The sequence below is a fragment of the Zeus faber genome (assembly GCF_960531495.2).
Source record: "Zeus faber genome assembly, chromosome: 12".
NCBI classification, from domain to species: Eukaryota; Metazoa; Chordata; class Actinopteri; order Zeiformes; family Zeidae; genus Zeus; species Zeus faber.
Window position 1 is genome coordinate 13,311,221 of NC_137196.1, and position 26,076 is coordinate 13,337,296.

Genomic DNA, 26,076 nt, shown 5'->3' on the forward strand with positions numbered 1-26,076 from the left:
ATTTGAAAGAAGCAAGAACCCACTGATGAACTGAGAAATAGCAAATTACCTGGTAGACCACAGAGAACACTATGGTGGGTGACTGAACAATACATTTCTTTGTGTAAAAAAAAAAAAATATATATATATATATATATATATATTATTTTTTTTTTTTTATTTATTTTTTTTTACTGTACAAACTGATCGGAACAATTCTCCTGGATGCAGGCGTTGAAATAAAGATCAACCTGTTCAAGAGTGAGGGAAATGTGGAGAAACAAAATCATTTCGAATTTATCTCGGTTATGTGAACTTATACGTATATGAATGTCATTTTAACCTTCAGTCCAACCCCTTTCAGAAAGGATGCACACACACACACACACACACACACACACACACACGCTTGAGTAGGGGGGCAGCTCTTCTGCTTACATCTTCAGGCAAGTGTCACCTTGTGTATCCGGAGAATGGTACGATGATGACTCTTAATATAGTACTATCTAATAACAACAGTCTGTAGGGTCAGTCAGTTCTGGCGTATCATGAATCGAGTGATTCCACTCTGTGTCCTCCGCCCTTGCGTTGCTCGGACGTGGTAGTCCCCTGCTGAATGTTGCTTCAGGTCAGACAGTCCACCATGGGCGACAGAAAATACTCTTGCAAACTTCACAGTTCTCCTTGTGTTCGTTCCCACTGACAGGACTGACCCACTCATGATCCTGTGGTTCAGATCTGTATTTGGGCAGCCTCTTTCTTTTTATGGGCGGCCTTGAGCTGGGGGTATTTGCTGACATTTTTTAAATACCGCGCATCTGAGTCTCCCTAACCTGGTCCTGTCATTCTGATTTAACAATTCTCCGCTATATCTCGTAAAAAAAAACAAACTCTTTTGGTTTCCATGATTTCTCATGTCATTCCAAGCATGTAAAAAACACAATGTACGCATTAGAGCGGGGTTTGCACGAGAATACAGAACAAATCACATCTCTTATTGATTGAGTAAGGGACAGTGCATTTTATTTTCCAATACAGGAGAATCCTGTATCATAAGGGATCTAGTTGCCTTCTGGGATTACTTTTACCTAATTATTTTCCAAAATAATAAAGATCAATAGAAATGAAGTTAGACCTGTTATTGTGTAATTTCACACGCAAGACTTTCTCTGTTGTAGCATACATCTGTGCATGGCGCCATCTTGGCACCATTTTCGCATGCGGGCATGTTGCGGCGATGATGAAAAATACATTTTTTTACTAAATTGTTCCACAATAATGGACCGATCTGGATCAAACTTGAATGACAACATGTCAGGACCGCCCCGAATACATATTTTATTCATCTTGTCGGTGAGTGTGGCAGATCAAGGACATCCATAGACTACTGATGTCAGTTTTTCATTAACAAAAGCAATAGGGCTCCCTCCCAGCTCCTTTGGGGCTGGATCCCTAATAATAATAATAATAAATAAATAAATAGATAAATAGATAAATAAATAAATAGAATAAATAAATAGATAAATAATTATATAATTAAATAATAAAGATAATCGTCGGAATAATCTAAAGAATACATATTCTTATCCTCTTATCCTCATATTTAGTTAAGCACTTTTCTTTCTGTCTTCTGCTTTGGTTCATTAAATGCAGTGCCTCATTTATCAGAAACCCTCTATTACACTGTTTAATAAACTAAAGCATCAAAGATGGTGTAAAGCCAGCGATCTGCTGCACCTGCAGGTTGTTCTTCAGTTCAAGTAAGTGTGCCCTGTTGAGGTGTAGGGCAGCAGACTACTCATCGAACGCATGGAAATTGATGCCCTATAACTCTACACCGTAGGCTGCATGGTTATCTCTGTGCTGCCAATCCCGTGGAAAACTGGGAGAAATACTGGAATTTGGCATTCCACCGACTCCACGTCTTTTGCATTATATTATAGCAAATAACAAATACATATTTGTAAATCAATGCACTTCACTCAGAGACGTGTTTGTGTTTCCTTTAGGTATTAAAACTAGATTTTACATAATTGGACAAAAGTATTTATCTTGTTTCTGTATCAGGATGACTTCATTACCTCTAAGGTTGACAACTTGTGTTTCAAATGTACAATTTCTTAATTTGTTAACCAAATGTATGTATTTATACAATACTATATTCGCTTTGGTTATTCAAACAATACAGAAAATATATCGAGGTCCACAACACGCACTATAGCAACTTCACCACAAGATATCGCTGTTGATTATCTCTCAGAGTTGACGGAAAGGATCCGTCTCAGATACTGTACCAAGCGTTCAGGTTTTGTCATTTCGTCTGTTGCAGCCATTTGCAATGGTGTCATTATTTTTCACTAAAGACACGGGGGCATGTTTCTATATAATGACCGCCACCTCTCTGAAAATCCTGGTTACAATTCACTAGATGGCATTGAGCAGACTTAAACAGGCTCCGCCAAATCGTACTTATTTATGATCGTTTAAGAGGATAAAAATCGACATGAATTATTATTCTTATGACTAGGATGCATGGTTCAGAATAAAGACACATAAGACATATTGTGAACATGCGTCTCACATTTGAGAGAAGTGATTTTTTTTTTTTCTTAGCCAGATTTCTGGTGATAAACTAATGTGTGGTAGGACAAGCCCAAGCGATTGATACTAATAAAATCACTACAAGGCCTGGATGGATCTTCTCTCCTGACCAGTGGAAATGTCCCATCGTGCCTCTGGAAGGTGACTGTAAGGTGTATTGTATAAACACTCTTTATTTTTGTGCTGACCGGCCATCATGAATATTCACACAATTGAGATTGTTGTGGATCTGGTGTGATTGGTTTTGTTAGATTTGTTTGGGTGCTGCATGTATGAGAAAAAGTGACTGAATTGAAACGTAGAATGAAAAGGAAATACGTTTTAGTTGAGGTTTTGTGTGTGAGAGGTTGGATTTCCGACAATAAGACATTTTTATAGAGGCTTACACTAGTAATATTGATTTGTTAACTAAATCAAATTAAATGAAACTATGACAACGACTTATTGCTGTGTTTGGTGTGCCATATAAAATATATTCAACCTATACTTTGCTGGCTAAAGCAAAGGTTTTTAATGAGGAAACTCCTCTTCCCTTGTTAAATGCAACAGTCAACAACAGAAGATAAACTCGGAATTGATCACCTATATTCATCTTGGTCCCTTTAGAGTGATAATCCGTAAGGTCGTCTTTGTTGGGTGGATTTTACAACAAATCCCGGAATTCCATTAGAACACACACGGTACAATATGAGACAGTGCATTCCCACCGGGGGAAAGGCGGACCCGGCCACCCAACAATGGCAAGAGCATCTAGTGGAGCACATAACGTGTCAAATAAATACATACAGGATAAATATGAAATATGGATTTTATTTTTTTTATTTTTTTTTAACAAAATAAACCTTACGGATTTCACTTGAATCCGCCCAGCAGCACCACGTGGTAAGCGGACCACCTGAGCACACGCCTTTCTCCGCCTGGAACAGAAACGCGCGTTGTTGAGCTGCTGTGGATCGTTGGCATTTTTGAGTGGGTTGCAAATTTAAGGTTTGTCCTAAAGATCACTGAAGTCATTGTTTCCCTTTTTTTTTTTTTTTTTTTTAATCTGCAGCCCTGGCGTGAAGCACTTCAGCTGCAGGTCAGTGTGTGTGTGTGTGTGTGTGTGTGTGTGTGTGTGTGTGTGTGTGTGTGTGTGTGTGTGTGTGTGCGCGTGTGTGCGTGTGTGTGTGTGTGTGTGCGTGTGTGTGTGTGTGTGTGTGTGTCAGTAGTAGTGAGTTGGTAAATATCTAGAAGGGAGTTCATCCTACTTGTTCAGAAAGGAGTAGTTCACTGAAAGTAAGAGCCATCATGTAAGCAAACGTTTTCTGTTGTCCAAGATGAAACTACAAACCAATCAATGAGTCATGTCTTTCATTTGGGGTCTCCTGAATGTCAGTGTAGTCCTAAAATAATAATAATAATAATAATAATAATAATAATAATAATAATAAAAATAAATAAAAATAATAATAATAAAAACATTTTATATATAAAGAAATAAATAAATACACACACACATATATATATATATATATATATATATATATATATATATATATATATATATATAATTGGGATTTTTTTTTTTTTGAAACAGCAAAAAAATTGCATGATTAGGCCTCCTGGTTGTGATTTATATAATGATAACCCCCACTACTTCTTTTTATTTATGTATTTATTTATTTATTTGTTTGTTTGTTTGTTTGTTTATTTATTTACTTTTAATTTTAACAATTTTTACCTAATCCGTTTCAAGCCTTTGGGCAATGAATGGCATGGCTTGTATTTGGTGTTTTACAGACACCCTTTGGAAGTGCAAGTGCGAAGTTTCGGAAACTCTGCATAGTTTCAATTGCTTCTTGTTGGATCCCCTAATTAGAATAGCAGAAAGTCGGTTTGAAAAGGAAGGGAAATTTCCATGTCTAGAGGAGCTGGTCCATGGTCTTCCATCGGGCCAGTTGCCCCACACATTTTGTTTTTCCAGGTCTGTTTTTCATGGGAAGAAAATGTGTTGGCGGGTGGTTCCCATATAGATTTCAGACCAAATGTGCCTAAATGTGGCGGCATTTTAACTCTTAACAGATTTTGGCCTGTTTTAAGGCATTCTGGAGGCCAAAAACACCCATAGTTCTCCTATATAACTCCCCATCTTCCATCCCTTCAAACTACACCTGGACCCTATTTGCACTGACCTGTCCACCCCCATGAGCTTCTTTTTTCCCCTTCACTCTCTGACATTCTTTAAAAACATCAACCTGTCTTTACTAGTCCTGCTTGTTTCTAGAGAATGTTTATCCGCCTGTGACATAGAGTTGGTTTGATACTGTGACAAATCTACTTATTGATCGTTGTTTTGGACAAAAGCGTCTGATCAATGACATAATGTCATGTAGTGTATATTTGCCCACCCGCCCTAAACAGACTCAATTTATATGTCAGCCATTTGGCTTCATCATTCATCACCGTTATCTATTTACGTCCAAATCAATGCGAGGAAAGCCAAGCGGTGTCTTCCAGCTCCATCTGACCATGAGCCAAAGCCAAGTAGAAGGTCGGAGGTTAAATCATCATCCCATGGAAGCCGGTACTGTCTCCTAATCGAGGGCTAGAATTGGGGGATTCCAACAATGCCAGCGTCAACGCAAATGACATTCATCAGCTTAGGCAGCATGTGACCGGTGTGTTCTTTTCATTTATCACATAAAGTTGGCCCACACTGAACTATTTGTTTACCTTGGGTCGCATCTCCTCGCGGCACAACCGGCCCTCTGTCCTCCACAGTCTAACAATTAACTAATTTGAGACAAATGGGGAGTCTTGTGGTCGTCACCTATTATCCTGCCGGGCTGGTTGGGCAGAGCCGTGGTGCTTTAACGTTTTGTTATGCTGTTTGCTGGAATTTGGACAAAACCTATAGAGCTAAATGGACACTACCTAGTCACAAGATCCACCAAAACAGCCACTGATTTGTGGCAAAGGATATAATAAAGTGGCTGTGAGAAATTGGCTGACCGTCGAGCTGGCTTGCATGAAGATGGAGTGATGCCTACTTTCCCATTTCTAGAAGCGGAATGTTCAGACAAAGTACAGAATAAGTCTTTTTTTTTTTTTTTTTTTTTTTACCCAGGGGCCAAAACTTCCATCCCAACTACCGAGGTTCGACCGGTCTGTCGATAAAAATAACAAAATGGCGAGGCGGTGGCGGATAGTACACTGAATGGGGTTTCCTGTCTTTTTCGCTCTCGTTTGCAATGCATGAGCTTTTCAAAGGTTAAAGGTGGAATCCGAGTTGAAGGACAATTTCACACTGCGGATATCACCGTTACCTTGCCTATCCCGAAGCGCTTTGATTCCCGCGTCGACACCCTTCGATTTTGTTAATGATCTGAGTTTCTGTTGTGTTTCGGGCTTTTGGTTTACTAAAGAGGCTGCGATTGAAAGCCACGCCCTCAGCTGGACGCTTTGTAACCACTAGTACAGTGTTGGTTCTTTTTGATTGTTTTTTTTTTTTTGCTACACAGGTGTTTGAAAATAAAATAAAGAATAGAAATGAGCTCTTGTGTTGCGGCATCAAAATTGCAAGGCTGTGTTCATTCATCTAACGCAGCAGCGAACAGCCAGAATAGCAGCTACAGCAGAACAAGTTTCATTCCAAAAATTACGACGACACATAGTGATGAAAGGTACGGCTCCTCGGTTCGTGACGAGTCACTCTGTAAAAAAAGAGTCGCTCATTTGGTGTCAGGAGCGTGACCTACTGTGAACCACGAACGAGAGTGGGAGGATTGGGTTCGGCTCTGAGCTCTGAATGGAATTCTGACAAGAACCATTTGATTCTGTCATAATCTTATTTTGGGTGGAGGGAATGAGTCACATTCTACTATAAATTGTGCCAAATGCCTTGGCCTCTTTTTCCCTGAACTTAAAATGTCAGCGTCCTCAGTGGTTATTCCCGGGTTTGTGAAATGAAACGTTGGCTCTTTTGCCGGCGTGACCCCCGACTCCTGAGTCGTTGAAAAGATATGTTCACTACGAGCGGATCGTTTGCGAGTTTTGCCTCACTGGTAGGCCATAATAATCAGCAGACTTATATATTTTTCTGAAGTTTTTAGTGGTCAGCAGGACGGTGGTGTAGTGCCGTGCGATTATTTCTTTGTGAAAAGTGTGCTGCCGCAGGAAAAAAAGGGTTTGGGAAACGCTGCACTAGTGGACCACAGTGGCGTCTGCTCACCTGGAATTTGAACTACTGTGGAATTTGGCATTTCTGCCCTTGTTTCATACGTGCGGCATGAGTCGCGCAACGATTTCATGCGGGGGGGTGCCGTGACATCTCTTAAGATCTTCTCAACGGCTCGGCGAATCTTTTTTTCTGATCTCCCTGCATTTTTCTCCGCCGCGCTCTCGTGCGCGGACTCCTGTCATTCCGGAGAGTCTGTCATTCCATGGTTTAGGCTGATGAGTCAATTCCAAGGCTGATCCGTGTCACACGCCCTCCTCCCGGCGCCCGGGGAACAGGTAGAACCAGAGCCACAGCCTCAGCAGAGGGCTGTCAGGACGGCTTGGCAGGGCGGCGGCGGTGGGGGGCCGGCCCGGGCCCGGGCACGGCCGGGCGGGGGAGCCCGAACCTGAGACACCGTAGCCGTTCCTCGCTCTGACAAATTCCTTGTAACTGCCTCACGCTTCAACTTTCACCCAAATTGTTCCGTTGGCAATTGGGAGCAGAGAAATAATATCTCTGTCAAAGGAAACGTGTCATCTAAGTGGGGCAATAACGTGCTGCACACACCGTCTTTTCAAACTGAAGTGTGTGCGTGTGCGTGTGTGTGTGTGTGTGTGTGTGTGTGTGTGATATATATATTTTTAGTTTCACTGAAGCCTTTTTCGGTGGATTCCATTGCATAACAAAAGGGTCATTCTCCCCCTCGCCTACAGGTTTGTCGGCCCGGTGCCTCCAGCCGTCAGACCCCGTCCTTCCATTGATGGAAACGGACCAATCACAAGTGGGTGGGTGAAGCGAGGGGAATAAGGAGGCGGAGTCTGGACTTAAAACGGGGCGTGGAAAGTGTCAGCGCCTTTAAAATATCAAGGCGTTGCCGTAGTAGTTTATCAAGGGTTTTTATTGAGCTGAATGAGCCCAGTCCCACACTTCTCACAAGCTGCCAACTTGTTTGACTCATCTCTCTCTCTCTCTCTCTCTCTCTTTCTCTCTCTTGCTTCATCTGCTTTCCTTCACAAAACCTTGCACTGTCGCGGTCGTCGAATGGGAAATATTCCATCATTTAGTCACTTGAAAAGTTTTTCTTCTCGCGTCCGTGCTCAGGGTTTGGGAGTCAGGGCTGAGGACTGATACTGAGCAGGTGAGTCACCGGAGGTGAATGAAAGAGAACATTGTGGAGCAGTTTTTATGGGGTGGATTTTACCAACATGTGTACCGCTCGTTGGAAAAAAAAAAATGTGATCCCTCCATGAATTATTTGTAATATTTTGTTGCTAGGTAGGCAGGATCAGTTTGCTTTGACGGGCTTGTGTCCCCCCCAAAAAGTGAAGATGAGAAGGAAACTTTTTCCCCAACGCCAGGGTAAAGGGGTGTGGGTGTGGATGTGGGTGTGTGTGTGTGTGTGTGTGTGTGCGCGTGCGTGTGCCGCTTCCTGTCTGGTGAGCTCAGAGGGAAGACCTCTCTTTGCCTCACCTGTTTGACTTGCTCAGTCGGTGAGAGAGCAAGTACAGTTTTATTTCTTTTTTCTTCTCACTACCCAGAAAACAGACGCCTGTCTTTACTTTGAGATAAACTTTTGCATCCGAAAAAAAAGACATGGGGTTTGATTTGTTTTGAAAGTGGAGTGAACTATTCAGATTGTGGCGTTATCGAAGGGAATAGAAATCGGTATTCTCTTCTGTATTCGCCGGCGTGTTTGATCGCGGCTGAGACTGAGCAGCTGTCGTCTGTTTGCTCAGCCGGCCACGGGGCGCCTGGACATGTTTTCACCTCTTCTTTTGTGCTTCTCTTTTTTTTTGCCAGGGATTGACAGGCGACGTATTTTATAAAAAAACAACAACCCAATATTAATAAAAAAAAAAAAAAAAGGCGGTCATCATGCTGCGAGAAATGGTAGTTAAGGCCCTCAACTTCCACAGTTATATTCTTAAGAGAACCGGTAAGTGTTTTTCATGTGTTTACCTAAAAATCGAAAGTCCCGTCGGGTGTTTTGGCCGGGTGCTGATCCCTCACGGTGTGTCCGCCTAGACGCCCGGGTGAGGGACTACCCGCTGATGCAGAGCCCTGTGCAGATGAGCGCCATCCTGGGGGCCTACATCTTCCTCTCCATCTACGTCGGGCCACGCTTCATGGCCAACCGCAAGCCCCTCCGCCTCAACACGCTCATGATTGTCTACAACTTTGCCATGGTGACGCTCAACGCCTACATCGTGTATGAGGTGAGAGCGTGTTTCTCTTTAACTGAGGAGGGGAGGTAAACAAAGTGCAAGAGGGAGCGAATTTGTCCATTACAATCCAGCTAAATGATTTTTACTTTCCTACTTATGAAATGGGCGTTATGATTTAGGGGTCAGGCAGTTTATGATGTGATGATCTGACAGCTGACATGCTTTGCTACCTAGTTCATGATGTCCGGATGGGGTACGACGTACACGTGGAGGTGCGACCTGTGTGACTTTTCCAACAGCCCAGAGGCCCTCAGGGTAAGGGGTGTGTGTGTGTGTGTGTGTGTGTGTGTGTGTGTGTGTGTGTGTGTGTGTGTGTGTGTGTGTGTGTGTGTGTGTGTTTAAGAGGTTTATTTGTCACATACATATACATACTTTCATACATATATGCAGTGAAATGTCAATGCAATGCACCCGGTGATTACACACAATATGTTCTAGACTGAAGACAATAGCTAAGAAGCTCTACTTGACTAACTAACTGATTCCTAAAACGAAATGCAATAAGTCGAACGCTATAGAATAAAATAAAATATATAGAATAAAATAAGAACTCAAAGGTAATGCAGGGTGGGGGTACAAAATATATAAAGGGAATAGGCTTATGTATATGGGATAGGCTAATTATGTATATACAGATATGTGCATTAAAGTGGCATGTGAATAAAGTGAGGTAGTGTTTGTGAGATATACAGCACAGTATACAACAGTACAGTGCAGCAATACGGTAACACCGAACAACCCAGAACAGTGACACAGTATGCGGTACAGTATGCTACATACAGTACAGTAAGGTAGTGGAGCCTATGTGTGTGGCTCAGTGAGGACCCCTGGTGAGGTCAGCACTGACAGTTCTTATGACTTGCGGGAAGAAAGCCATGCGTTTGTGTATATATATTTATACATATATATGTATGCATATAAGTGTGTGTGTGTGTGTGTGTATTTATGTATGCGTGTATATGCTTAAAAAAGAAAAAACATATATGCTCAAAAAATATATATTTTTTAATTTTATAACTAAAATGTACTTATTTTATGACAAAATAAATATATACTGTATATTTTTTAATAACCCACAATTGTTTTCAGATGTTTTTACTCATCCTTATATTCTACATTTCCTTAGAATGGCTTACAATGACATGTGTTGTACTTTATTCATATTCTTATTTATTTACTAGCACTCGTGTTGCCTGACTTTAGTTTGGCCTTTCCGCAGATGATCCAAGTAGCCTGGATTTTCTACTTCTCCAAATACATCGAGCTCCTTGACACTGTAAGGTTTCACGTTCTACTCGTATACGTTTGATTGTGATCTCCGATTACTTTATAGACAAACCCCCGAAATGCATTGGAACGACACCTAATCTTGGTCAACTTTTTCTTAATTTCAGTTGTTTTTTGTACTTCGAAAGAAACACAGCCAGATCACATTTCTCCATATCTTCCACCACTCTTTCATGCCCTGGACCTGGTGGTGGGGCATCACCCTCACGCCCGGTAAGTGAAAATAACATCATTTCCATTGGCCTCACTGAATATCTGCAGTCGAAATTTGTAATTTTGCTCATTTGATGTCGCTGAGAAATACCTTCAAATATCAGCTGACATTTTAAGTTTGCATTTGAACCTTTAGTCATTATTCCGTTTCCTTGATTTAACGGTATCAGAATCGTAGTCGACCCATATTTGGCTGCAGACTTATGATAAAAGGTTTGACTTTTTTTGAGATTTTGTTCTGATGAGTCACGCAGTAAAAAGAGTTGTTCAATTTTCCAAGTCTTCATTCATTTGATTCAGTTGGTTAAACACATGATAAAGGATTGTCAGAAGAGTTGGTTCGGCTCTGCGTTGGGAATGGAATTCACGGGGATTATTTATCGTCGTCAAATTATTGATTTTGGTGGAATGCAAAGGGTAAACATTCACATTCAACATGAATTATGCCAAATACCTTGGCCTTTAATTGTGTCCTCTGTAATTAATTTCCGTTTGAGCCTAAGGCTCTTTTGCCGGGGTGACTCCGGACTTATTTAAAAGATTATGTTCAATATGAAGGAATCGTTCATGGGCGTCGTCCATCTCACATCCCTACTGCAGACCTGGTATGTCATGTATGTTTCCTCCATCTTTCCAGTCGGGGGCATGGGCTCCTTCCACGCCTTGGTGAATGCCGTGGTGCACGTCATCATGTACTTCTACTACGGACTGTCGGCCGCTGGCCCTCGCTTCCAGAAATACCTGTGGTGGAAGAAGTACATGACTGCCATCCAACTGGTGCGGCCATTTTTTTTACAACACTCAGACGCTTTGCGGAGTGTAGTATTTCGGAGATTAATGAAGTGTTATTATTTTAGTGTTATTCAAAGTACTTCTCCTGCCTTGTATTAATCCACCTCGTCTCCTATTTGCCTTCTAGACCCAGTTTGTCCTGGTGTCGGTTCACATCAGCCAGTATTACTTCATGGAAAAGTGTGACTACCAGGTGCCCCTCTGGATCCACCTCATCTGGATATACGGAACCTTCTTCTTCCTCCTCTTCTCTCACTTCTGGGTGCAGGCCTACATCAAGGGCAAACGGCTTCCCGTCTTTCCGGACAATTCGAAGGCAAACGGCGTCGCCGGCGACAAACCCACCCCCATGGCCGGCGTGAAGGAGCTGGAAAACGTGACGGCCCACTCCCACACTAACGGCAGAGTGATCCTGGGCAAAGTGAAGGAGATCTAGCCTCTGGCGACTGGAGGAGGCAAAAATGACTCCATCGGAACCTCCGCGAATGTCATAGATTCCAGAAATGCCACACTCCGGCTGTTTTAGTCCCTTGAAGTTTATACTGGTGCAGAGACAAATGGCATGACGGATTTTGCAATTAATCTCTACTTCAAAGCCACGTGGTGTTGTTTGATTGTCGGTTGATGAAGCTGTTAACTGTGAGACACTGGATGAAAAGAAGTCTGATGAATGGTCACTGATAGTATTCCTCAAACTTGACGGTGCCGACCCTAAACCTTTGCTCGGGAGCATTGCACAAATTCCTCTGAAGAGACTCATCACTTGTAAATAACTGCTACACTGTTCATGCCAAAAGAGAATGTTGTAAATGTCCAACGTTTTTTTGTAATTTAAGTTTTGAAATAAACAGTTTTTAGATAATATTTTGTCATTTAAAAAGTTATGGTATGCGCCGTGGAAGTTCCAGATTTTCTGGGCGGCCAAAAGGTGCTTAGATTTCAAGCGGCATCAACATCTACATTAACCATTACACTTTGAAATGGGTTTTTGAAAGACCCTACCTGAAGCTAAATACACGGAATGAAACACCTCAATGGTTGTTTCACCATTATAGAAGTATTTATATTGTGCACACTGCAAAATTCAATTTCAATAGAGTAAAAATTATCCTGTCATCTGACCTTACGCATAAACTGCAGAAATTAGCTATAAATTACCACCCACCCCCCCCCCAAAAAAACCCTTTACGCATATACTTGAGGACAATGTGGTATTAATAAATGGAGAAATATATCATAAAGTATATCGAGAAATATTTCTCTAGCTCTAAAGTAGCTTGGGAAACAGTTATTCGGCAACACCAGTGAATAATATGTAAACTAACAGCATCTTAGTTTCAATTGGGATCAAACCATTTATTCTCAAGCAATTCAATGTATACATTTGTAATAGGAAAGTAATTAAAAATAAATATATAAGGTAGCACCAACCATTTGTACTATATCGACACTGACTTTTTTTTTAAGGTCAGATGACAACATTGGTACACAACATTAGGGCCATCATCTGATGGATTGGTGGATGCCGTTGCTGGCCGATCGGACCATCCTGCTCTTCTTCAGAGGATCCAGGTCGAAACTCTTCCGCAGCTCAACGGTCTGGTCCCCGGCGATGGTGGCGATGGTAGTGGCGTTTGGGCTCAGAGCGATGTCCAGCACCCTTTCCCCGTTGCCTGGAAGAGAGAAGGGGAGATTTCAACCACGTGAGATTTCAACTTTCACCCCGACACCCGTGCTGGGGATGGACGTCGACCGGAAACTGACCCATCAGCTCGGCCACTCTGGTCAGCGACGGGTATTTCCAGATGACGATGCTGTTGTGGCCGTTGCCGTGTCCCGACACCAGCTCCTTGTAGTTGGGCGAGAACACCAAGGACGAAATCTGAAAGAAAAGGAAGTTAGAAAGCTTAATGTGTGCCAGCAATAATGCCTAGCTCTCAGATTTTAACAGCTTCAAAATATTTCTGTGATATTTCCCATAAATATCCATGACAGCTTCCACAGTGTAATCAAGCTCATAATGGTTGTTAAACTGAACGGTGGCGTTTCACCCCAAAGAATGGAAAACTGCATCTTTTTTTTTTTTCCCCCCTCAATGATTTCTAAAATTACAAGAAAGTTATGGAATCCTCAAAGTGCCACAATGATAAATAAATGTGGAAATATAAAGAGGAATAAAAATTTGGAAAATATGTAGAGAGACAGATAGATATATCTAGAAATATAAATCTGTGTGAATCAGCATTTATTACTGCTTTATTTTTTCCCACATTTATTTTATTCATTTCTATATTTATTTTCACATTTCCAAATATATTTCTTTATCCATTTCATATATATTTTGTTATATTCAAACATTTTTATATTTATTTATTTCTGTATATATTTCTCCATTCATTTCTGCTTTTCCTGACAAGCACAAACTCAATCAACTTGTTTTGGCTCTCCCACTAATAACTCCCAGATGCATTCGTTCAGCTCTAATTTTTCAATGCGTTCAGAGTGGCAACACACTCGCTACACAATTTGGGCAGCTGGCAAACCCTGCTGAATGTAGGAATTCATTATGTCCAGAGGAACTTCCAGCTGCTGATTGTCTCCCGTCAGAGATCCCTCTGAGTCGTATGGCTACCTCTTGTGCCATACAACTTCGTCAATATCTGTATTTGTCAGCTCGGATTCTTGGCCAAGAGTCTACATCTAAGCTTCCACCTTTGTCAAAATAAATTCTGATTCACCAATTTCCTCCACCCACTGAGCAAGAGTTGAAATAACTTGTCAGAGTTCACTTCTCAGCTCTCGTTAAATAAGCCATTGTACTTGGCGGCTGCAGGCTAATGCTGCATTCAAGACAACTGGGAACCTTCCCAACTTCCTACCAGTCATAATATACTTCCATGACATTCACTATGAACGCCGCATTGGTGATTTACATTTAAGTGACGTCAGAGAAAAAAAAAATGGGGAACACAATCCTCAGTTTCCATCTGAGAATTATGGGATGGAGGGCCATTCATTTTCCTAGGCGGAAGTAGGAAGTTTCCAGTTCCCAGATGTAGTCAACGCAGCACATCGACATGACGAGTCATCAGCTGCTTTCACACATACACTGCAACCCTGAAATTATCCGGACATTACCGGAGGAGCTGTATGTGTGAACGCAAATGCCCGAATTATTTGGACCGGACATTAGCCGGACTTTAGCCAGCCGTGTGTTGATGCAGCTCTATCATGCGCCAGTTATTTACCTTGGTGCGGATCTTCGTGCACAGACCGCAGGTGCTTCGTACTCCTTTCTTTTATATTCCTTTCCAATCGTTCATTGATATTACAACCAAATACATATTTAGGTATAATATCAGTGTATCAACACCAAAAAAGATAAGTCAGCAGCCTCGTCCACCATCTTGGGTGTGCTAAAACTCTGCAGCGTCATGTCTTGCATCCTCTACCAGGCTCTGTCCCTCTTCCAAAACCAAACTGGAGTATTTCCAGGTGGTGTGAACACGTCTGACACACACAATCCAAGCAACATAGAACTCGTCATGTTTTAGGGAAATTGCTGTCTTGCCCTCATCCTCTTGATTGTTTAGTGGACTGATCTCGAGGGAGGAAATGCAAGCAGTGCAAAAAAAACAAAATAATAATAATAATAATAATAATAATAATAATAATAATAATTCTAAATCTGTAACTTTCCAAGGTTTTTTTCCTTTCCTCGTGACTGTGGTGTTGGTGCCGAGCCTCACCTGGGACTGAGTGTCCAACGAGCTGACGCAGGAGCCGCTGTTCACGTTCCAGACGCGGATGTGCCTGTCGCTGGATCCCCCCTCCCGACGCCAGGATAGCCGACTGCCACGGGTCACCAGGCCAGAGCCTAAAACGATATGAAACAAATACACTTTCTTCAATAACTGTCATGGTATGGCACAAATTTGAAAGAATCTGGTTTGAGGTTTCAATGTAATGTACCAATTCTCAGCCAGGGTTGACAAATAACAGTAAAATACAAAATACAAAATGTAAAAAATAATTAAGGCACGTACCTTGACCGCCGCCTGGTGTTCACTCCAGCAGTGGAGTGCTTGGCTCTCGTTGCTGCCGCTGCCTTGTACGCCTGGCCACACGTACACCAGGCTGTCGTTGCCGCTGCTTGCCAGGTAGTGGCCAGCCATGCTACGCAGTCGCTTTTGGTTCTCTACATCCCACAACTTTCAAGGGAAAAACAGAGACATTCGCTTATAGTCTGTTTCTTATTTTAAAAAAAATATTTTCCATTGAATAGGGATCCCCTAAACTGAACTTTGCTGTCAGTGGTGCCGATTGCCAGGAAGCTTAACCTCCTTGGTCCAAGACACAGCCGTGCTGTTGGGGTCCTGCGGCTCATTCTCCTTGGAGAGCAGGAAGCTGGCCACATCCATCTGCTTGCCATTTCTTGTTTGTATGAAGCGATCGCCACCAACTTTGGATGGAGTGCTTTTTTTAATTTTCCCTGGGAACCCAATTTTCCCTGGTTTTAGAAGTTTTTCCAATCAGATATTTCAGCCACGCTCAATAAATAATTTAAATTATTTAAAAAGCATTGAGCATCTATCAAATGATTACATGCAATCAAGTGAGTTGTGACCTGGGGTTTTGCAGGGTGTCTTGAATGAACTTGACACGTTGGGAGACCTTCCAGGTGACAGTCCGCTTACAACGTCGGTGGAGGTGCTGGCCTCTCTCTGCCACCGTGCAACGGGCACATTGGTGATTGGCGTGTCCAGCTTCAGGATGCTGTGGACGTCGTTCTCCAATCCAAAGTGAGCCGTGATGGGTCCACATCTCTGACCGATCTGACAATCAACAAATCATTGATTTAAAACTGCTGACTTGTAAGACAGCCATAGTCATGTCCAAACTGTCGTGCAAATTTTGATCAAGTGTAGAAATATCTAAATAATATTTATACCCACTCAACTTGCATAATTCATCTTTATCTGGTGCATAGGGCTTACATTTTATATTCTGTATCAGATTTTTTCTTTTCTTTTTCTTTTACAGCTGTTAAGGGTTTGTTCTGTCTTATCATCGACAACGCACCAGGGGCGTCGTTTTTGTTTTCGTCAGAAAGTGCATTTTTCTGGTTGCGGTTATTTTTATATTTATAAAATACATGAATATATGAAACATTACCCCAAAATCAAGTGTCTTCCCGCTGCCCCTGCACTATTTTCTCTCCCTAAGATTTTTTTACATTTCCTCATTCCACTCTTTAACTAATGATTTAAAAAAAAAAATTATATATATATATATATATATATATATATATATATATATATATATATATATATATATATAAATAAACTATAAAAACTGCAAAACCATTGCAGCCTTGATTAGTATTCATTCACCTTACAATCAATTATATATGAACTAGGGGTGCAACGGATCACAAAACACACGGTTCGGATTATGGTTTTGAGTCACAGTTCGAATTATTTTTGGGATCAGCGCAACAAAACAAAATAAAGGGAGAAAAATATTACTTTGCTTTCCATTCATTTTTTAAAACACTTAAAGCAAGGGACTTTCGCCCATGGTCTTAAATGAAAACAACAGTCAAGATGTCCAATGTTTAAATCAAAGTCTTAAATATGAAACACTCAATCTTTTAAAATTTAACTTCGTTATGAGGCACACAAACCCTCTAAACATGGTAGTGAATCAAAAATGTGAGAAGATCCTCCCCCAGTAACTGAATTTAATTCCAGTAAGTTACAAGTATCATGTTCAATTTCTCACGTTTAAAACAAACTTAAATTTCATGAAAATCGGTTCGGGTAAGAGTCCCAACTTTGTAGAGATGTCTGCATCTCTCAATACACGTTGTATTTGCTAATTGGCATAACGTTGAAATCCGGTCAACTTTCTCCTATCGCCCAGACTCCGAGATCGTCGCCATCCCCCATTGAAAAACTTCTACTAACCCCGATTATGGCGATTCTTACGCACATTTCTCTGGGCGCACTCACCTGCCTTGCCCTCCTGGAAGTTGGAACCGTGTTATTTCCTCTCATGCAGTTTGTCTTTGTCTAGAACTCATGACTGATAATTCCCATTGTGGAAACTATCACGCAGGGCTGATTATAATGCATCTGTTAAAAATAGCACTGGCTTTATTTAATAACTGGCCAACCGCGATTTAGAAAAACGCCTCGGTTCATATTTTGGAGACTTGGATATTTTCAACAACGGAAAGTTAAAAGAAACAAAGCTGAATGTGGTTGTGGTCCAGGTTGTCAAGCGTTACTAACAAGCAGGGGGATTAACCAATCATCTTTCTCAACGCAAATTGGCTAGCCAATGGGGAGGTTGTCCCGCCCGACCTTATCGCCCGAGGCACCTGTCGCTGATCTAAAGTAAAGGAAGTTCGCGGAAAGGACCGTGAGAGACGTCTTCTAAACTACGATGATACAACAAAGGAGTCGTGTCGACTTTGATATCTGCGCCCAAGTTTGGACTTCCAAATGTATTTCCTCAAGTAAATGCGTCATTAATTGGCGAGTCGCGCTCTATTCAGAGGCGATCGAACCCTGGCGCCGCCTGCTGTGGCGAATTGTGATCATTCGCACTCGATAAAAGGGCGAATCCCCTCAACTATTTCACTTTGGCTCGATGCTGGTAAATGTAGGAAGGGGTCGCGACTGATGATGTGCCACAACGCGTATGGTGGGTAAAGGGCTATGAATTGTTCCTGTAAAGGGCGAATGATTGGGCTAATCCACACCTGTCTACTCCCCGCGTAAACTCCAATCAGAGCTGCACGACGTAGCGTTTCAGCGTCGTCACGGCGAGGCGCGCATCCGCAGACGTCACATCCCAGGACTTTTCGGCGTCAAGTAAAGCAAACGAACGCAAATATGTCACGCTCCAGCCTTTTTTTTTTTGCTGCCCGATTCAAAAGGAAACCTCGCACGGTTCTCATTTTCCGTGTCTTGATATGACATCGTTTACTCGGATTTAAGTGTTCTTGGTAGGGTTGGGTGGGTATCACAGCGCCGGTTCCAAGTTGGAACTGGGTTAGGGTTAGGGTTAATTTCCATGAACCGCGGATTCGATGAGACGCGTGCATTTCCATTCTGCTTATCGATTCCAGGGCTGTACCCGACTCTGAATTTTATCAGTTGAATGGGATTCGGTTGTTCAATGCGAATATTCAACTATTCGGCGGCGGGACGGATTACATCGATTACTACGGGGTAAATGATTAAAGGCTGTAGTATTGATAAGCTCCTGTTAACGGTACTGGAGAAATAAAGAAAATGTATTTTCTGTTTATTTAGGCAATACAACCCGTTTCAAACTTGCAATAAGATCAAGAAATAAGTCATTTTCACTATTTTCAGAAGAGACATCATCCCTCTAGGCGTGGGCGATCGTGCACAATTCCAATCGGCGATCGCTGGGGGGCAGCAATCGCCAATATACGATTTATGAAGGGAGGGGGTGGCGCATAGAACCTAATTTAACGTGGCAAATGCGTTCTCCCCGTTTGAGAAGTGCAGGATTTACTATTTTCAAGGGAAGTATTTACACAAAAACATCCAGTTTTTACTAAATTATATCCCCTAGCAACGGAAAGTAACGTGGAGAGGGGTTTTTTAACTCAGTTGCGTATAAAAACGTTGTTTCATGCATGTAGGAAACAAACAAAAAATAAGTGGATCTAAAACAAAAGCACATACAGAGCGCACTACTGCCCCATGGTTCCCTTTTTGTCAGGCACGTTTTCTTTTATTGTTTTTTTTTTTTTTTCGAGTTAGCGAATTGTCTGGGCAGCTGCTCTGTTTGCCTGGAGCGCAAAATGCCAAGAACCGGAGCTGGGGGTCCATGTGCCTTTATTTTTTTTTATTTTTTATTTTGAACACCTGCCCGTTTTAAAGTCTCTGCACGGGATGGCACGGGGGTGGAAGTGGGATCCGATCACCAGCGGTTACTCGACAGCTCTGAGCGGAGGGGGCGAGCCTCTCTCCCTCTCCGTTCCAGTTTCAGAACACGGTAAACTGCACCTACACCGTTTCAATGCTCAGATTTTCCCTGGGGGGTTAAAATAACTCGCCCGCCATTAAAATGGCCGATCGATGGAGTCAGTAGACGAATTCATCGTAAGGCTGCCAAAGCCTTCTCTCCTCTCTCTGGCGTGGCCGGCTCCATCCGCCTGGCTCTCACGCTCACGAGGAGGCGAGGGTGCAGAATGCAGCCAAATTGCCCCCTCTCCATGCGTAATGCGCGGAAAACAAAGCAGTGCCAATTCTGCTCTTGGTTTGTTTTAGTTTTTGTCTTTTGAAGATAAAGAAGAACCGATAAGTAGGTAGTAGTACAATTTAAAATCTTGATGGCACCCATCCCTATGTTCCTCCGTGCCCCCCAACTAAGAACACACTTTTAAGATTCAAGATTCAAGATTCAAGATTTTTATTTGTCACATACATATACATACTTCCATACATATATGCAGTGAAATGTAATGCAACGCACCCGGTGATAGCACACAATAAGTCCTAGGAAAAAGTACAAAAATAAAATAAAATAAAAAGTAGAAAATTCCTTTCTAATAGACCGACTAACTGACTCCTAAAACGTAATACAGTAAGTGGAATACTTATAGAATAAGATAAAAAATATATAGAATAAAATACAATAAAAAATAAATTGAAATAAAATGGAATAGGTTGAAGGAATATGGCTATGTATATACAGATATGTGCATTTAAAGTGGCATGTGAATTAAAGTGGCATGTGAATGTGAATAGTGTGAGGTAGTGTTTGGGATAATACAGCAGTTGTTTTATTTGGAGGAACGGGGCACGGTGATGTTCGATGACGATTCACACGTATGAAAATATATTTTAGATTCTCCTAAATTTATAATTCCTCATTGAAATGTTATCCCTGTGCATTTTTAATAGCTTCTATCTGTTTTCTCCTGTTATTGTAATGCACACTGGCTGATAAACAAAACAAGTGACTGTTCCACTTGAAGAATCGCGTTCAAATTATGTGTTTCCGACTGATGATTCAACTCGTCTGCTTCCAGGGGGCAACCCTAATTGGTTCCTTACTTTTGCATGTTTCAGTTGCGCTCCCGACTCGTTAACCTTATGTTGTCGCAACGCAGTAGCAGATGGGCAAATGTTGTAATAAGCAGAGATGCACAGCACAGCACCTTTTGAACAAGAGATGGCAAGAACTTATTGTAAATTATTGGTAACCCTTATGAGTTTACAATTGTTTGTGCTTTTGTTTTAGGTGTTGATTTTATAGTTCGTCTCCCTTTGTCATACCGAGGGACTAGTTACTTAACAGTATGACATGTCAAAGCCGCTCCCTGAAAGATTGTCTCGGCCCAAAGAGCAACTGCTTTACTCATTAAAGCACATTTAATCCCTTTTTCCCCATGCAGTAGCCTATAAAGCAAACTTACTGAGGATTATGCCTTTTAGGGAAATGGGTTGAAACGCCTGTTTCCCATTTGCCCCTTTCCAGTTTATCCTCATGGCCAGGTCACTAGTCATGAGTTTAGCAAGGACTCTACACAGAGCGTCTTTTATTGTCATTCCTCCACATACTCCAAGAGATGCAATCTGAAAGACAATACAGTATTGTGTTATTTATGTTATCTGTACAGAAAAAAACACACTCATTTAAACTCAAGAAGGTATTGTAATTCTGTCTATCAGTTGGAAAACATTTAGGAAATCCTCTGAGATACTTCCTGTTCTCAAAATAAATCATATCTAATAATGGTAGTTATACCTTCCTTTTCCCTTCTTGTAAGCTGAGCGGTCATCCCCCTCCTCGGCTGTCTGCAGATCTGACTGGACGACAGCCATTAGCTGCTGACGTCAAGCCTGGCTTTGTCTGTAAGATCACATTTGCATGTTTATAGATACTGAGATTTACAGTTCTGTTAGATTGCCAGATTGATGCCATGGAAAGAAAAAAGTGTGTGTCTGTGTATATGTATATATACTTATTTATAATAATAAAAACATGAACGCCATCCTTACTGTTGACAATATATTGCAACAGACAGTATGTTGAATAGTTATGAATCAACACCCTTTTTACTATTGTATTTTAACCACATACACAATTAAGTACAGTCAGAATAATAGTCAGAATTTCTAGATGAAGTTCAAAATACATTCTGAGAATACAAAGTAGCTTCAGTCCACTGGATCGGTGGGGAAACTGTGGAAAGAAAGTGCAGTGCCCTCTTATTCCAACTATATTCTGATAGACAACAGTACACATGCTGGCTAACACAGAAACAACAGCAGACGAGCCTGGGGAAAGTCTAAATCAGCGTCTCTTGACGGGCAATGTTTAATGTCCGATTCCAATAGGGGCAAATACAACAATCTAACCTAATAGATAGGGTACCAGTATATTGTCAGATTTATTTTAAAACACATAACCACAACGTTCACACCTCCAGATATATCTTTCAGAAATTAAAATCGGCTTGATCAACAAATAACGCAGTCTGGCAACATCGGTCACCGCAGAGTCGGGCCGAGCTCACCTCCCCGCACCCCAGCCGCAAGTGATACTGCCAAGTGTGGCCCGGACTAAGCCCACATTAAGTCCACCGACGCTGCTGCTCAGCCAAGTAAGCCACACTCAGCCAGAAGCGGCCCGTTTCCACTGTGCTACCTGGTCTGCCACAGTTGACAGTTTATTGATTATAGCCTAAATGTGCCAAGAATAAGGACATTTATATTTTCTATGCAGATGCACTCCCCTACAAAATCACCTCAATCATTCTAGAGTGAGTAATTCATTCCAAATAGATGTATTCAAGTCATCTGGGGGAAATTCCTGTATTTTTTCATCTCACAGAAAGAGAAATATTGCAATGTCAGTTTTCTCCAATATCGCGCAGCCCTAACTTGAGTGCAATGATGTGAGGGTTCAGTAGAACAGCAGTAGACGGGTACACCGAACAGGTATTCTACTCCGCAAATAGAAATAAGAAATATAAATCATGAGGATACTTAAAAGGTTGAGTTCACTAAAAAGGAGTCACATATTGTTTTGAATAGATTACTTTATTTTTGTAAGGGTTTTATTTTGACATTGCATTTATTATTTTCATGTCCATTAATACTGTTGATTTTTACAACATATGGTACCAAGTTAAACTTTCCTGGTCTCAAGTGTCATTCATTGGTTATGTCACTACTACCTCCAGTCAAAATCCTAGAATCTTCTGATAATCTGGTCATGTAGCTGAATATGATAGTAACTGAGCCGGTGTTAACTGTAACATATTTAGGGTTGGGTAGAGTTTAAATTTTAAAGATTCTGCTTGTTGAATCCGTTTGTTATTGAATCTCTGTCAAAAAAAAAATTTCCTACCTTTTACTCTTGGCACATTTAGGCTATAATCAGTAAACTGTCAATTGTGGAAACAATTCTTCTGAAGAAAAATCTGCATGTCAGCCTTCTCCGGGAGGATGTGTGATCTCTCTGGGCTGATTGTGTCTCCAGCAGTAGAGAAAACCCTCTCACTGGGGGTAGAAGAGGCCCGTGCACACAGGTATGAGAGGGCTAGCTCTGACAGCAAAGGATACCTGTCTCTCCTGTTCCATCACTAGAGAGCAGGGTCTTCAGAGGTCCTTATAGGTGGCATGTCCCTATACATCTCCAGTTCTCCAAGTCTTTTCCTGGATGGACATGGTGCTCTGGATTAGGCTCCTCTTCAGGTCATCATCTTTTGCAAAAAGCTCCTCCAAAAAGGGGTCTTCTTGGCCTTCTTGCATGTTTGAAGCTAAAAGGAAAAAAAACACGATATACTTCAAACTTTGCCATTTATAAAGTATGTCTGAGATTAAAAAAACAACAAAAAAAATGCATACAGTTCTTAAGACAATCATATCAAGTATAATTTCAGGTATTTTAATCGTGTTGTACCCACTCGGTGTTATTCTGGCTCTTCTCTTCGTCTGGTTGGACTGTCCTCATGTTCTTCTCACCATCACCATGCTCTGTCAGCTGCAAGTGTAAAAAGCAATTAGACCAGACTAAAGAGTAACACAGAACATGATGCAGGAGCTAAGCACTTGGTCATTTAAAGTCAAGATTTAATTCACATTCTTAAGGAATACCTACTGGGGTTTTTTTAGGATGTGCTGCTGCCAGTACTTTGTCCTTGACCCGTGTCATCATCCTCCAGTTTATGCCTAAACTGAGGATCCAATGCGGTCGCCTTTTCATGGAAGGCTCTGACGTTGACACTCTAAGAAATGTAGACATCTAATGAGAATAATACAACGTAATACAATTCTGATTCAAAGTGACGTTCATTGCTTTTAATTATTACTTTACCTGATATCACTGGGACAGATCAGACCAGACTGTCTCTAGGGTGGAAAACTGTATGTCCACCTTGCACAGTGAAATGCTCCCTCAGCTTTTGCAGCAGGGCAAGGATGTGTCCGCAGGTGTGACTCTTCTCAGTTGAGATGCAGAACGTGCTTTTCCAAAGTCCTCATCCGAGTTTGTTTTTGGAAAGAAGACATTTTCCATGTTCAGAAATCAAATGATGAATAACTCTCCAATCAAAGAGTAACCACTTACTATTCCACTTAGCTAGGTCCATTCAATTATTCATCTTTGGTTGACAATGAAAACGGCAGGAGTGCTGCTTGGAAAAAGAAACTTAAACCTAACTCAGAATTGGAGTGGAGTTTTGTTTCGTTTTGTTTTTTTCTCCAGTTTCTCAAGTTGCACGGAGCCGAAGTCTCATTGTATTTTTTTTTTTTTTTTTTTGACGTTTAGAAGAATAAAAATGAAGTAGAATTGATGTTGTGAGAAACTAAAACACGATCTGTCACTCAGCTGCCCTCATTGTGCTGCAGTTGGGAGCGGCTGCTGATTCAAGTGCGGCACCTAGTGGTCAGTATACGACCGGTATACTTGGCTTCATGTCAAACCCGTTTGAAAACTTTTGCACCGGCCCAACCCTAGTGCTTGGGAAGGTCTACAACGCACACAAACAATAATGGTATTGTTAACTTATCTTACTATGACACATAGACAATAATAATAATGATGTTTGAAGCGGACCTATTATGCCCCTTTTCACCAAGTAAAAAATATGGTCTCTCAGGTCCCCAAGACATGTTTTTTATACTATTTTGCTGAAAATACCACTGAGATTACGCATTCAAGTTCTTCTAACGTGCCTTGAATCCACCCTCTCTGAAAGTCAGGCTGTTTCAGCGGGTCGAGGCCGCACCTCCCCTGAGGCCTCTCGTTCTGAACCAGAAAATAGTTTGAATACAACTCTCTCTCTTCTGAAATTTCGTGAGCACCACTATTGCAGCTCCCTTGCTGAGGGGTAGCTGCTGTGCTCTGTGTTCAGAGCCGTAGCTTTCGCTGGTGACATTACCGTCCACACCTCATCCTGGAAGGGCGGTGGGAGCTGGTGGAAGTGTAACGCGTAACCCCCTCGCAGTGTCCTGTGATCCATCCACTGGTGCAGCACGTGGAAAAGCAACCACCTGGCATAGCACTCCCTTAACCCTCTGGAGTCCCTGCTGAATTCAGAGAAGCGTTGTGATTTTGGTGTGGTCTGATATTTATCTAAATATAATCAGCTTAACACACTCTTACTTCTTAGTGGTTGATACGGTACATCTATATGAAGGAAAATCACAGCTACATTGATATGCCATCAATATTTTGTTCAGTTTCATTATGCAGCTTTTAGATAGATCTTAAACACACCAAATATACAGAGTATGTGTTTGTGTTGCCGCCAGAAATGTTGTCACAGAACACACCAGAATGTATTGACGAACCGTTTCGTCAACACAAAAGTTGTTCATCAAGGTCTTGGGTATGAACGCCGCGGAGAGATGTAAGCCCGTGGAGCGGCGGCGCGCCGTTGCGATACGGAAGCCCGCGCATCGATGGAGAGACGGAGGCGCGGGAAGGTGGGGCGACGGAGAGACGGACAGACGGAGCCGCGTTGGCGATGGTGAGATGGAACGCCGCGGAGAGATGTAACCTCGTGGGGTGGCGGAGCGCCGTTGAGGTATACACTGAAGTCAAAACAGTTGATCAAATCTGATTTCTAAATAGGTCAAATCAAGGTTTTGTCACAACTGCTCACAACTTTATTTCGGTTGACCCAAGGTGTGAAATGAGCCGTGAGCTAATGACCTCAAATTCATGACGATGAGGTGTCATTAGAGGTGTCGATCTGCAGCAGGCTGGGCCCTCTCTCTCTGTCAGACTCTCAAAGGAATGAGGCTGTAGGCTAGTGGGAGTGGGAGGGGGGCAATGCAAGACATGTAATAAATGCATCTAGTTTTGAAAGATTTATTGAAAACGTCACACAAACCACATACAAAAACGTCAGAAAATGGTTTTAGGTGATTGGTGAGAAGAGCAACTCTAGAACCAATAATCAAGTCGAGAGAGAGAGAGATCTTGGCCTGCTAGCTGGTGTAGGTGCAAGACGATGTTCTGTGGCAGCTTGTAGAGGTGCTGTCGTACTGTAAAACCAAGAAGAAGAAAAAAAAGTGAGGAAATGTGATATTTACATCATCAGACATATCTCTACAGACTACATACATCACACCAGGCAGGGGAATGCCACATATTACATACAACTCAGCAGCTTATAGACTGCACACACACACACACTGGAAACATATCGTCATCTAGGAAGACTGCGTGGCTGTTGTGTGGCAACATGGAAGGGGGACGTGTTTGTCACTGTAA

The 26,076-nt window shown here is 41.8% G+C and overlaps 1 protein-coding gene across 1 annotated transcript; it reads left to right on the plus strand.

Annotated features, from left to right (window-relative positions):
• The first annotated feature begins 7,714 nt into the window (after positions 1-7,714).
• elovl1a (ELOVL fatty acid elongase 1a) lies at positions 7,715-12,040 on the plus strand. Its single transcript, XM_080011185.1, has 8 exons — positions 7,715-7,916; positions 8,579-8,714; positions 8,804-8,994; positions 9,178-9,258; positions 10,223-10,279; positions 10,398-10,503; positions 11,141-11,280; positions 11,423-12,040. The coding sequence occupies exons 2-8, from the start codon at positions 8,654-8,656 to the stop codon at positions 11,729-11,731; spliced, it is 945 nt and encodes a 314-aa protein (XP_079867311.1). The 5' UTR covers positions 7,715-7,916; positions 8,579-8,653; the 3' UTR covers positions 11,732-12,040.
• Positions 12,041-26,076: the final 14,036 nt, after the last annotated feature.

Coding starts and splice junctions, on each gene's coding strand:
- elovl1a (XM_080011185.1), top strand. CDS start 8,654: ATGCTGCGAGAAATGGTAGTTAAGGCCCTCAACTTCCACAGTTATATT. Junction 10,504..11,140: donor GGGCATCACCCTCACGCCCG/GTAAGTGAAAAT, acceptor CCATCTTTCCAG/TCGGGGGCATGGGCTCCTTC. Junction 11,281..11,422: donor ACATGACTGCCATCCAACTG/GTGCGGCCATTT, acceptor TTTGCCTTCTAG/ACCCAGTTTGTCCTGGTGTC.